Genomic DNA, 14,289 nt, shown 5'->3' with positions numbered 1-14,289 from the left:
AAAGAAAAATGTGGAAGTTTGTCTGATGCAGGTTATGGTTGGATTTAGACTGGTTGGGTTGACAGCAAGAAATGAATGTACGTCTGTCTTTTCAGGCCGCAGCGCTCAGACCATGGAACGACTTGCCCTTGTTCCTCCGTATGCTCGACTCTACAAACTTTTTTAAAAAGCACTTTTTGTTTTCAAATTTAGGAAAGCTTTCGGTTAATGGGTTTTCCACATTTGTTATTTCTTTTATGAAATTATTCTTATGTTGCTTTATGAGCCCATTTTATGTGTAGCACTTTGTGATTTTTTTATTGTTTTTTAACCTGTGAAAAGCGCTTTCAAAATAAGATTTACTTACTTACGTACGTACCCAAATCTGTTTAAAAGTTTAAAATGAAATAGTTCATTATTTTATATATGCATGCACTCCTGCTTCGTAAAGTGAATGTCCCAGGATCAAAGACAGATTGGGGGATTTCTCCAAGTTTCCTCTCACAGTCCAATAATGTGTGTGTGACGATCTATCTCTGCAGTGTGTACCCGACCTTCACCCATATCAGGCTGGATTGATTCTACACCCCAGAGATGGATAAAGCTTCATAGAAGCTGCACAGATGTTATATGATCGTCATAGTATATTTAAATTGTAAGCTCCTTTCAAGACACCCAAATAAACAATGAAAACGTTAAAAGACATTTTAAAACAAATTTTAAAAAAATGACATATTCAAGAAAAAAGAAACTTGGGATTTTGCCGCAGACCAATATCATTTAGCATGAATATGCTTTTATTTCCAGACTCTCACCATCATAAGTATTACTCCCGCTGTGATGAGAGTAAAACCTTGAGAGGTTTTAGAGGAGTGCAGTGATCTGAGTGTTCTTTTTTAACAACTACTTGATGGTGATTTAATACAATTTAAGCAAAGTTACATCTGTCTTATCTGAGTAAGCGTTCCACTTCTCGCAATGGCACATGTGTGAAGTATTTACCAGATGATAGCTAGATAAACATTAGGCATATTACCTGATTTTGTCTGTCAAAGCAGACCAGTTTACAGAGTACTTATCTATTTTCTGTACTGCTGTATTCAACTCAGGGTTGTCGAGTCCATCACAGAGCAAACAGAGAGACACACAGACATTCACACATACAGGCAATTTTGCATTGCCAAACAGCAACAAACAGGGTTGCGCGGTGGTGCAGTGGTCAGCGTTCTCACCTCACAGCGAGAAGGTGTGGAGTTTGCATGTTCTCCCCGTGTGTGTGTTGGTTTTCTCTGGATACTCCACTTTATTCTCGGTGACCCTAAATGAATGTGAGTGTGTGTGGTTGTTTGTTTCTGAGTTTTCCTGTGAGCCTGGCGATCTTTCCATGGTGTATCCTGCCACTGCCTATATACTGTAGTAACCTGGGATTGGCTCCAGTGCCACGGGATAAAACGGGTGTCACACAAAAGGTTCGTGGGGCAAAACTGGCTTGCAGGAGGCTACAAATCAGCCAAACCGCCAAGAATATTATACAAATTTCAAAGAAAACATTTGATTTTTTAACACAAATTTCTTAAGAGTAGGAGTCACAACACAGCACTGAGAACTGAAAATATATACATTTACATCTCGTATACTCCCTGTCACAACAAAGAAAAGTGACATTTTAAGGTTATTAGGGCACTATTTTACCAGTCCGGCTCATTCGAGATTGGATTGAGCTGTATGTGTGGCCTCTGAACTTAAATGTGTTTGACACCCCAGGTACAGAGGATGGATTGATGGATGGAATCAGCTGCAAACACATATTTTGGGACAGTGCGATAAAATACACATAGAAAGTTTAGCAGCTGGAATTGGACCAAGGGTATTCTCATGAGGCAATTATTTCCACAGCTTGTCAGTGATAGATTTAATTTAGTAAACTTTGTTTGGCTTGTGCTTAGTGACTATATGAGCCAGTAGTAACAAAATAGTTACTTACTTCAACTTCAGTTTCTTTGTTTAATCTCTTTTAAATTTTTTATATTTGCAGGCTTTCAAGGCAAAAGACATATTGAAGCATGGGGAAGATTATCAACAGGACGAATATTTGTTACTATAAAGAGACCAATAGTAATGTTTAACTAAAAAGTTAAAGTTGAACGGTGTGCGGTGGCGGCTCCCCGGTTTGACGGTTCTCCGCTCCGAGCCCTAAAAAGAGCCGAGCGCGAGCCCCGCTACCCCTACCCGGAAACATTACAAGGGCCGGAAAGGACCAATGTTAAGGGAGCACACGTCACTCACTTTTACACCCCCCCACCCCCCCCCCACCTCCCAAAAAAAAAAAAAAATATTACCACCGACCATCTAAATTTCCCTCGGCCGTCGAAACATTCAGCTAAAAGCTCGGTGCCGGCGCGACCCGTCGTGATGAAGCAGCTGCTGTGTGGCTGCGGCGCGGGCCGCCGGTGATTCGGAGGGGGATCGCTGTGGGCTCTCTCCCCGCTCAGCATCAGTGAAAATGGCTCTGGCTAACGACTGGAAAACAGCACGCAGAAATGGAAGCGGCCGATAGCTAGCCAGGCGGCTTCGAAGAAGGCGTGCCAGGCCTCATCCACCCGCCACTGTCGCTCCGGAGCCTGGGTGCTTAGGTAAACATTCCTCTGAATGTCGCTTTACTCAGATTCTATGTGCTTTTGACGGAGGCGTCGTCATGTTAACGGTCGGATAACGTTGTGCTCGGAAATGTTGGCTAACGTTAGCCGCGGCGCTTCTCGGGACTTCCAGACTGCGTGCGGCTCCAAATAGCCAAAACACGCCGAGTACATTATGATGCTGGGGAGAACTGGGAAGTTTTGCGTGCAAACGCAAGCAATGGTTCCCTTTTTTTCCTACAAATGTTGGCCAATAATGTTTGAGGATGCTTCTTCCTCTCCCGGCTAATGTTTACATTGTGCAGCCGGACTGAAGGACTGCTGTTTCATTTAGCTCTTTTTTTTTTGTTGTTTTATTTTTTTTGCCTTCTTCACAGGGTCGCTGGTTTACTCTAACATGAAAATCTAATGTGTGCTAGATTATCTTCCTCGACTGCCACAGGAGCTCAAATCCCCGCTGCATTCATCGCTTCAACTTGAGGAAACGGTAAGATTAAAACGAGGTGAGCAAAGCCGCATTCAGAGTGAGGGCTGCCACTTTTACCCTTCTTCACAAGTAAATCAATAGAACATTTTAAAGGCCCACAACTTGCATTTAGGCTATAACTCAATCCAACTTGAACTGTTCAAATTTCCATTATGCAAATGTATGTTAATAACACTGAAAAAACCTTTTCCAGTTGTTGTAAAATTTGATATGGTGATTTTGTTTCATTTTGTGCTGCACTGGCTCATGTAAACGCATTGCTGGTGATGCAAAAAGTAGCAGAAATGATTTAAATGACTATACAGAGAAGAATCTGTAAAGGGATGGACTATAACTATAAAGGTGAACAAGTAGGTGATGATATTCACTCCAAATTACTCAAATTCAGATTTTGTTTTATTTATATGGTCTGACATGGAGAAATAATTAAATCTAAGAACTATGTATTGTGCTCAGAAATGAAACAATTTTATCTGTACATACAGATTCCGCCTTTGCCAAATACAAAGAATGCCAAAAAGCAGAGGGTTTTAAATGAAACAACTATGAACTAAAAATAAGGAAGCCTGTGTTTGGTGGATAACGGTTCCAATATTATAGCAACACTTCTTGGCAACAAATGGTATACTATTGCAAGGCCTGATTAGTCAGGCCTGCAGTACTCCTAGTAGTGCAGAGTATTACAGAGACGACAGCTAGAATTTGAGGATGGAACGGCCTGCCAGCAGTTCTGACCTCAACCTCATTGAACACTTGTGGGAGCAGCTTGGCCGTGCTGCTCATGCCAGAGAGACCAACACAACACAGCAGTGTGTGAGCAGCACCAGGAGCAGGGAATGCCAGGCTGTTGTGGCTGTGTATGTTTTTTTTCTCTACTGCGGCTCCTGTTCCATTAAACAAATGCATTGCTAAATCATCCATCCAATCCATCAAAGGAAGTGTCAACAGCAAACAAAAATCGCTTTGCATTGGCAGAGAAAGTTTATCAAGTTTTTTTTCTTGAATGCAACCCACCAATCCATGTTTCTTACTATAGTGGCACTATATAAAAGAGAAATAATCAAGCGTTCCAATAGTGCAAGATTTATTGTCAAAAAGCCTTCGAACAGAAAAGGATGTACCAAACAGAAATGTTCTTAACTTTTTGAGTGTGGTTTATGAAATGATTTAAAAACTATAAAACTAAGGCAAAGGGCAGAATCCCCAAAAGTCAGTTGAATGTAAAACTATCCAATTCAACTTTATTTTTTTATAGCACCACATACAACACAGTAGTTTCTAGGTGCTCTTAACGGAGAGAAACCAAACCAAACAATGTGTGCATTATTGCAAAGTAGTGTACCGCGTCACTGCTGACGTGCACAATAACCCATAGCAACATCAGTTACGTGTACGTGGGATACGGTCAAGTAGAGTTCCATGGGACAGTTTGTGACAGGCTTGCATATGTACACACATTGTTATGGGACTATCGTGTAATTAACACAACCACATATAATCAAGTATATATTTTTTTTTCATTAAACTGGGATTAAAAAACCCTCATCAAAATTCTAAAACAAATTGAATGAAAATTATCATTTGGTGGTGCAGTGTGACCCGTCTTTGAAGACATTAATTTTTACTTTCTAATTTTGGTTTCAGCAGGAAGAGCTAGTGATTAGTTCCATGCTGAGCGTTCAGAACTGACAATGACATGTTTTGTTCCACTAAGTTCTGCCATATGCAGGAATATGACTTGAAGAGGGTTCTTCAGTCTAAATTATATTTTTCATCCAGATTTCAGTTGCTAAATACCATAATAGCAACTCCCAATACATTTTCAAATGAAATTAAAAGTTAATCAATCAAAATTAGTTGCCATTGTTTTAGACAGCGATTGTAATGATGAAACTAACTATTTCTAACAATTTGTGTGTTTAATATGTAAAATAAAGATGGCGGATTAGTGGTTGTAGAAGCTGGAAGGTCTTTGGTTCAGATCTCTGGAGGGAAATATGTTTTGATGGGGGAAGTGGAAGCCACTGCTCATCGCTGCGGTATCACCATCGCCACTAAACCCTGTCTGTTCCACTGATCCTACTATGTGTAGTTAAAGTGAACTATAAATAGAATGTGCCAAATGCAAAGGAATCATCTACCCAAGGGGATCAATAAAGTTATTTAACTTAATGTTGAATAACAAAACTCACCAGTCTTTACTTATGTTGCTAAATTCTAAATAACATGTTACATAAATACTCCTGCATTCACCCAAACCTCAGTCGTACAGTATGCTCTTTTGTGCTTTTTTCATAGAGGACCTCTCTATTCTGTCTAGGTTTTTTGTAACATTTAGTGCTGGCAGAGTACCCACACATATTGTATTTATACAGTAAAAGACAATGTGATCCACCTCATACAGCTGCTGCAGCCTGTAAATGTTACAGGGTTAGGTAGGACAGCATGTAAGAGTGTAGGTTTGTTAAACAGTCTGCCTCTTGTCTCACAGACGCCCACAAAGTACTTATATATATGAATAGACACAATAATGGTGAGACTAACTTTGTTTTCCATAGTAAAGCTAAATCTAACAATAAAAAGAATTGGCATTTATGCAGCTATTCCACTTGGGCTGCAATCCATCAGATCTGCTACATGGTAAGTTATTGCAAAATATAAAATGTTAACTATTGACTAATCTCTTTGTGGTTGCTTTTGTATGTGGGACGTTTATAAAGGGAGATCTTATTTTGAATGACTTTCTATGAATCTGCACGAGTATACCGGGTGCTCTACTTGCGGTCTTTTTTACTGCTGATCTTTTCTGCCTCTTATATATGTATAATCACAACATACAGAAATATTTTATTAGTTAAAATTTGATATAGTAAGAACAGATTCATCTCAAGAAATCCCAATGCCAATGAGAAATTCTGTTGTTTTTTTCCCAGTAATTTTTACACCCATGACCTAAAAACAAAAATGTTTCAAGCAATTTTGGATTTCTTTGATATAATTATGACCTTTGGTTCAAAAGAACAATATTTGGAGATACTATATTGACCTGTGAGGTAAATCTACAAAGAATAAAACAAACAAAAAATGTAAATGTTTCTGTTTATAGCAGTGAATCTAAAATATATGGAAGATTCATTGTTTTAATCGAGTCATGCAAAAAAGAACTTCTCCATTTTATTCAGATTTCTTTAGACGTACCTGTATTTATGATTGTCATAATCCTCTGACATAAATATTGTGGCACATATTGGGATGATAAATATAAGGTTTTTGTTATGTATTCACTTTAATAGATTGGACACTTGAATAAATTTAAAGGACTCCGAGTGAGGGATTGTAATTGTTATACAAGTTTATGTTGTAAGCCCTCTGTGACTGTCATACTTTTTGAATTTTGTGTTTTCAGCTGTAGGAGCTTCTTGGCTGAACACGGATGAGGAATCTTGCATAGGTGAAGGAAAATATCAACGCAGTAATTCTCAGAGGAAGGATGAAGAAGTCGTTTGAACTGCTTCTCAATACAAATTAAGCAATTTTTTTTTTATTATTGCCGGAACTTAACTACCTTCCCAAAAGACTTTTTACCCTTTTTACCCTTTGATCATCAACTTATCATCTCAGCTACACCACTTACTTTGGAAGTAGACTGTGGGCAGTAAATGATCAACAGGAAGTAGCAGCAGCAGACGTAAACAATGTTGAGAGATGAACTTAAGCTCAAAGCTCTCGTTTGATTAATTCTGGATACATAATTGTAGCACAGCCTCACTTTGAGGGGGAAGTTTGTCTTTCACCAGTCAGTGGTGGAATTATTGTTGCCACCCCTAGTGCTGGAGGTTTGGCACCTGCACCCATATGTGCCATTGAGTGGGAAATGTTCCAATTTGGAAAATACAATCTGGACATTATAGAGATGTTAAGTGGGCACCAGGCCCACCAGTTCAAAGGCCTTGGTTTAGATCGACAACTGCAGCATCAGCAGCAAGTGCAACTTCACCAGCATCAACTTCAGCAGCAGCAGCAGCAGCAGGCTGAATCTTCTGGAGCTCTTCTGTCTGGACTTGGCTTGGGCCCCCTGCAGGGGTCTAGAGGTAACGCCTTTTCTGATTCTGCCTCCATTTTTGCCAAGATGAGTGCCCCTCCTCCCCCACCTTTACAACAACAGCCTTCCTCATCTCAGAGCTCTCGTTCAAAGTCAAGCAAGATGAGCAGCAGCTCAAGTCATTCTTCAGGCTACCCACAGTTCCTGCGCTCTTTCCACCCGTCTGAGGCAGCACTAGCACAGGAGCAGTTACACCCAGGTGTAGGTCGATTTGAGCACTTTGCCGGGGGAAGTAGCAGTAGTGGCAGTGCTGGGGGATTAGGAGGATTAGTAACATCAGCACCTCCACCCCCTCCTCCTCTACATCCTGGCCTTTCTGTACCCCAAGCATCACCTGGCCCTTCCTCTTCCTCTCCCTCTCCTTCAACCTCTGTGGCCACTTCTAACAACCCTTCTAGCAGCAGTGCAGTCAGCTCATTGGGACACCAGTTAGTTGGGGCCCAGTCTGATGCACGGAGCCTTCACCAACAGTTTAGTTGCATGTTAGCTGCTAATCAATATTTTCTTTCTGGCGTGCCTGCTAATGCTAGTTTAGAGCAGTTTCTTGTCCAACAGGGAACCCATAACCACTTGGGGATTGGTTTAAGTCAAACAGGTGGAGAGCCTAGTGCTAGCCTTGCCCCACCTCCTGCTTTGCATTCTTCTCACTCACATGCCCACTCCACTCCTCAATCACAGCAAACACCACAGCAACCTCCCCAGCAGCAACAGCTTCCACATCACACCCTCTCTCATCCTCACTCTCATTCCCATCCACATCATCCTCTCCACCCAGGCTCCCAGCCATCATCACTGGGTAGCTTTGACTTCCAGGGCATTCCTGTACTCTCATCAAATCAGATAGCTTCTCTGATGCAGCAGGAGGCGGGCTTGCCCCTCCCTTTGCCACTTCATTTATCTTTATCAAAGGATGATGGCAAAGGGGAAAGCAGTGGAAGTGGTAGCACCAATAGCAGTCGGCGGAAGAAGGCTATGGCTGGCTATTTGCCACAAAGAAAATCTGATGGTAGTAGTAGTAGTAATAGCAGTAGCAACCATGGGCACAGCGGTAATCCTAGCACTAGTAGTAATGGAGGGCTTAGTCATGGTCAGCCTCCGGCTTTAATTGGGAGTGGAGTTGGCCTGTCAAATATGGGTGGAGACCCATCATCCCTACTTGCCTCATCATCTTCATCCTCATCAGTAGTTTCTTCCTCCTCCTCCTCTGCTCCCTCTTCCACTGCTGCCTCAGTACTAGTTACTAACAATTCTCACCTTTCTAAATCTGATAACCAGAGCTCAATACAAGCTAATGCTACAGAGTCTGATTCAGAGCCTGTTTATAGTTGTGGAGAGTGTAGAAAAAGCTTCCCTCACCTTTCAAGTCTTCGTAGGCATTTGCGCATGCATGAGCCAACATCTGCAGGTACTAGCAATACTGCCACTACTGGCCCTAATCCTATTCATATTAAACCACAGCCTGACCCAAGCCTTCCCCACTCAACCCAAGAAACTCCCCAACCCTCCTCCAATACTTGTCATAGCCCAGACAAAGTATTTAATTGCCCTGATTGTGGCAAAAGCTTTAAGAAAAAAGGGCACCTCCTGCAACATGGTGTTATACACTCGTCTGCCCGCCCATATGGCTGCTCCACCTGCTCTCGGGCTTTTAATCGTAGAGAGTCACTGACACGCCATGAGAAGATACATGAGGAAAAACCATTCCGATGTCCTGCCTGTGGTCGTGCCTTCCGTGAAAGCACCTCTCTACTCAACCATGCTGCCTCAGGCACCTGCGGCAAGCCAGGTAGGGGACCCAAGCAACGAGGCAGCAAGACAGGAACTGATGGTGAGGACAGAGTTGGGGGAGGGGGTGGAGGAGGTAATGGAGGAGGGGGAACTTATCAAAGCAATAGAGGGGTTATTTATGGGAAAACTGAGGACGAGGATGGTGTAATCATTGTGGGGGAAGGAGAACCAAAATCAAGTTTAGGATGTGATGGTCTGTTTCAGTCTGGAAGGGGAGGGAATTCAAATGACAGGGACAGAACAGATGGTAAATACCCCACTGACTACTCTCGGAATCGTTACACAGGCTACCATGATGACCACCGTTCTCAAGGTAATCCATCTCCATGCTACTCTGGTGCCTCCCCCTGTGGAAGTGGGATGGCGGGCCCAGCACTGAGAAAGGCACCCTTGGCCCCAACACTGCATCCACACTCACAGAGCCACAGCCAGCACCATCATCCGCAGCAACAACCCCATCTGCCCCTTTCTTCTCTTCTGGATGACTCAGAGGATGATGTCACTAGTTCTGTCAATAATGCAATCTCTGCTATAACAGCTGCTAGTAGCAGTGGAAATAGAGGGGATGATAGGGGAGACATCATAGGAGGTCTGCTAGGTGGTCTTGGTTTAGGACCTCTGGGCTCGCCTTCGTCTACATCTGGCATGGATAAGAATTACAGAGCTGGTGGGAGCCAGGAGGCAATGAGCAGCAACACACAGAATCTTTCTGCCAAACCAAAACGCCCCCGCAAACCAAGAGCTAAGAAAGATCCTGCTGCTGGCGGACAGCCCCCCAAACGTAGGCAGTACACCCCAAGAATGGGTACTAGTGGGCTTCCACGCACTCACCTCTGCAGTGTCTGTGGAAAGGGATTTGCACGGCGCGAGACCCTTCGCAGACATGATCGGATCCATACGGGAGAAAAACCCCATCACTGCACTGTTTGTGGAAAGTATTTCAGAGAGGCTTTTCACCTTAGCAAGCATCAAACGGTCCACTCTGGGGCAAAGAATTACAAATGCAGCATTTGTGGAAAGGAGTTTGGTTACTCCCAGAGTCTCAGAAGGCACAGTAAACTTCATCAGAAAGGGGAGCTGGAAGAGGTGCCCACAACACCTGCTCCAGAAAACCTGAACAGCTTTAATCCAAATCCTCAATGTAGCGTGGCCCAAGACAGGAGCCAGAACCAAGCACCAAGCACCTCCTCTTATTACTCTTACCCTCAAGACGTCAAGCCTCAAGACACCAACCCACAGCCGCAACCTCCACCTGAACCACAGCCTCCACCACCTCCTCGACTTTATACCTGTGCTATATGTTGGAAATCGTTCCGTCATCACTTCCATCTGACTGCCCATCACCAGACGGTTCATGAAGGGGGAGGTGAAAAGCTCTTCTGCTGTGAGGTATGTGGTAAAGCATTTGCTTACTCCAATAGCCTTACTCGGCACAGGCAGTCCCAGCATGGGATAACCCGGTCTGAAACGTCTAACCAGCAAGAAGGCAGTGGTGGGTCTGGGGACAACAGAAGTGGGAGTGATGTGAATCAGTCAGCATCTGAGAGTGAGGCTGCCACTAATGCCCTGTTACAGATGGCTCCTTCTACTGAAGGTCATGGAGGGCCGAATCTTAGTGTTGTAACTCATAGCCACCAACAAGCAAACCCGCAACCATCAGCTGGTTATTCACCCCTATTTTATGATAATGTGGCAGCCCAACCCTCTGCCTCGAATGCCCCATCTTACTCTCAGCCCCTACCCCCTAATTCTACTGTCATGCCCCCGCAGCATCCACATTCCCCGGCCGGGGTGAAAGGAGAGCACATATATCCAGCTGGATCCCGTAGCCGTACACTTCATACCACAGCTCCGTTCCAGCCCCTCACGGAACTGCCCTCCACCGAACATCATCATCTGCATCACCATCATCATCACTCCCACCATCATCTTCATCATCAGTCAGGTACCCAGTCCCACCAACACCTTGACTGCAGCAGCCAGTTGTCAAACGATGAAATAAGACGACACAAGAAAAAAAAAAAAAAGTCCGACAGGAAAGAGTGGAGGGACAATAAATGGGAATCCCAAGATTTAGTCAGGTTTGATGGGATCAAAAAAAAGAAAAAAATCAGTTTCACAGTAAGAGGCCAATCGAATAAAAAACAAGGCTCTCTTTGTTTGACAATTAGGCGAGGAGGAGAATCAAGTGGTGGTGGGTATAAGCTTGTCAACTCTGGTGGAACAAAGGTTCAGATCCTGTCATCTCTCAAAGTCCCTGTGAAACGCTATGGCTGTCCCATTTGCCCCAATGCTGTGTTTTCCCGGAAAGCGGGACTGCTGGTTCACATGGCAGTAAAACACCCACAAAAAGCCTTGAGCACTCAGCAGCGTCTAAGGTGCAGTGTATGTGGGAAGCAGTCTCACCGGCCATTGGCAGCATTCATTCACCGAGCCTCCCATCGTGCCAGAGGGTCTTTTTCATGCCGACGCTGCGCCGCTCGCTTTTGGAATGCTACACTCCTTCACAGGCACAAGGTGTCCTGCCGCCGCAGGGCCAAGGGACTGCAGAGAGGAGACGCCAAGAGGCTGAAGCTTGCAAAAAGACCAGGAGAAAGACAAACCAGTGAGGGTCACGAGGAGATGTCATTCCTACAGGGACAATACCGATACTAAGACTCCTGGCATCTGAAAAGAGTGGCATCCAAGAGGAACATTTCAGTTCTAAAATGGGAAAGTGAAAGGAAAAAAGGGACTTGGAAAAGGCTCTCGTGGCCTTCAGGAGAATTTGCCTCATGTCTCTGGTGCATCGACTCTGCTGACTATTAGAATGAGTGTGTTAACAACTACTGTAGAGTGTCCTATAAAATATCACCAGATATTCTTCCAGATTATATTGGAAGGTGTTTTCAAAGATGTGACTGTTTTCATAGGATCATTAATTAACCCCTTAAGTGCATTGACACTATGCTTGGCTGACACTGTGCAGTTACTAGACAAGTTTAGGTGAAATGACCTGCTAATGTATCTTTCTTCCCTTAACTAGAATTCCTGCTACACTTCTTGCTGTATGATAAACGTCTGCTGTGTAATTTGTCTTGTTGTTGTTCACTTAGAAGCTCTGAGGATTTTTAAAAAAATGTAAAGTGCATTTATTAGGAGTAGGGACATGAGGACAACAACCTTTGTTGATAGTTTGTCAGTGCATGTTTGTTCTCTGGTCAAGTTTTTTGCTGAGGTTGAGAAATCACTCCTCCAGTATGTGATGGTTTATTCAATATATCACCTGAAGTTTGTAGTGTAAATTTGATTTGAAAGTTGCTCTCTATTCCCTTGTGATTTAATCACATATAGATGACATGTCAAAGTTGCTGGTAATTAGTACTACACAGATCCCTCTCCTGCCAAAATGAAGAAACTTACAAGAAGCCTTGCTTATGATGTTCACTTTAGTTCATTTATTTAAAGATATTCATAGCTTTTATACCAAGAGATTGAAAACAGGTTAAACAAGTGGACTGTAACACATGTTTATCTCATGTTATTTGTATGCTCTTTTTAGCGGTGATTATTTCTACAGTACTTCACGGTGTGTTAAAACAAGGACCTATCATAGAAACAAATGTAATATTCCATGTATTTATGTGTAACCCAATCAGTCTTTATGCCAACCTTATACTCACCCCTTCTATCTTTTTACTTTATGCCGAGTTGCAATCATACTCTTACTGTCAAGCATTGTTTTCTTCTAAAGAAAGATGAGTTTTAAGAACATCTTGTCACTTTATTCACTTAGGAAATGTCCATCCCTTGTCAAAGCCTTGTTTTCTTTCTTCTAAAGAAAATTATAGTTTTAGTAGATTTTTATCACATTATTTACTGATAAGTCAGTAGTTGATTATATTTCAGCAATGAATAAACCTTAAGTGTAACAATAATTTTGCTTTTCTTTTGTTTCTGTCACTAAAGTCACCGACTGCAATATCCATGAAATGGTACAAAATGCTAATCAGTTAACACGAGTAAGTACAAACTGTTACCAAAGTCAGTATACAAGTTTTACAATTCTATTTGGATTTGAGTGTTATTACTATCACTGTGTGGGTTAAATGGATATCAGGATGTAGTTGCTATACCAATAAATTTAATTAAAGTGCTTAGGCTTACTAATGTTATTGGCCAGGTTTCTCCAGGGTAATGAATGGTTTTCAATTATCAAAATTTACACTATATATTTTAACTACGCTTGTAATAAATGGCTGTGGTAACCTTTCACTTCAAGCTCCACTAGGTGGCAGCACGCAACTCATTAACAGTGTACACTTGGCCTGGTGAGGATGTGTGTGGCAGTCACATGGATTTTACAGTGATAGGGGGGTGGACCAAAGGCTGAGTGTTGGATGACTGTGAATTGTTTGTCTGCTGTTTACTACAAGATTAACGCAGCACTAATGTTTAAGCCTCGTTCAAGAGTCGTGGTGATTTTGATATTGGGACATTTGAGAATATAAATATTACTAATGTGGTAATATATACTTTCATGTAGTGTACAAAACATTTATCTTTATCTGAGAGTTCATTCAATACAAACAGATCAAGTAAGAGGCTAATAAGAGTGACTAAGTTTTGTAGAAAAGTGATACGATTAATATTATTGATATCTTTGATAAGAATGTCCATCCAATCTATTTTCTACACTAATTTAGCACTGGAACAATCTAAGTAAACAATTGGGTCAAGGCAGGGGCTGCATGCAGGAGATCACAGGGCAAAGACAAGATACTTGCACATACTCTAAAAGGAATATAGCGTCACCAATTATCCTCTAATACATGCATGTTTTTAGACTGGGAGGAAATCCACATGTGGGGAGAACATGCAAACCCCACAATGAAAAGCCTGACAGGGACTCAAACCCATAGCTCTCTGATATAGGAGTGCTCACTACTACTAAGACATATCTGGCCAAACTGAGTTGAGTTTCTATAGAGTGTTTTGGGAGGGTGGGTAGATAGTATATAGGGGGGAAAGGATTGGGGAGGGGGGGGTCTCTTTTTCAAATGTCCAGGATTCCTACCCCCTATGCTTCTGCTTATTGGCTTTACTTTTATCAAAAAAGGGACAACTCCATATTAAATGGCTTTATATATTTACACACATTGCCTAATCATTATGTTGAAACCTTTATATGAAGGCTGGACAACAATGTATTTTCGTCAATCTCGCATATCAAACTGGGGGGAAAATAACAGGAGGTGAATTCCTGCGGCGTGCTTTGATGTGCATGTGCTCTGCAACTTGTACAGTAGACCAGACAA

At 42.4% G+C, this 14,289-nt stretch overlaps 1 protein-coding gene across 6 annotated transcripts; it reads left to right on the top strand.

The window, feature by feature from the left end:
- Positions 1 to 2,290: 2,290 nt before the first annotated feature.
- LOC308114824 (uncharacterized protein) lies at positions 2,291 to 13,132 on the top strand. 6 transcript variants are annotated; one of them, XM_080472022.1, is made up of 5 exons: positions 2,291 to 2,612; positions 3,035 to 3,102; positions 6,509 to 7,193; positions 9,279 to 10,381; positions 10,763 to 13,132. In XM_080472022.1, exons 3-5 carry the CDS (start codon positions 6,977 to 6,979, stop codon positions 11,645 to 11,647), a joined length of 2,205 nt encoding a protein of 734 aa, XP_080328148.1. In that variant the 5' UTR covers positions 2,291 to 2,612; positions 3,035 to 3,102; positions 6,509 to 6,976; the 3' UTR covers positions 11,648 to 13,132. The 6 variants fall into 6 exon arrangements, with proteins under 6 accessions (XP_080328148.1, XP_080328149.1, XP_080328146.1 ...); XM_080472023.1 differs by having other exon boundaries at positions 2,993 to 3,102; XM_080472020.1 differs by having other exon boundaries at positions 9,279 to 13,132.
- The last annotated feature ends 1,157 nt before the right edge of the window (positions 13,133 to 14,289 follow it).

Source organism: Lipophrys pholis, assembly GCF_963383615.2.
Source record: "Lipophrys pholis genome assembly, chromosome: 9".
NCBI classification, from domain to species: domain Eukaryota; kingdom Metazoa; phylum Chordata; class Actinopteri; order Blenniiformes; family Blenniidae; genus Lipophrys; species Lipophrys pholis.
The sequence above is the reverse complement of the archived record's forward strand: the minus strand, read 5'-3'. Positions and strand labels throughout refer to the sequence as shown.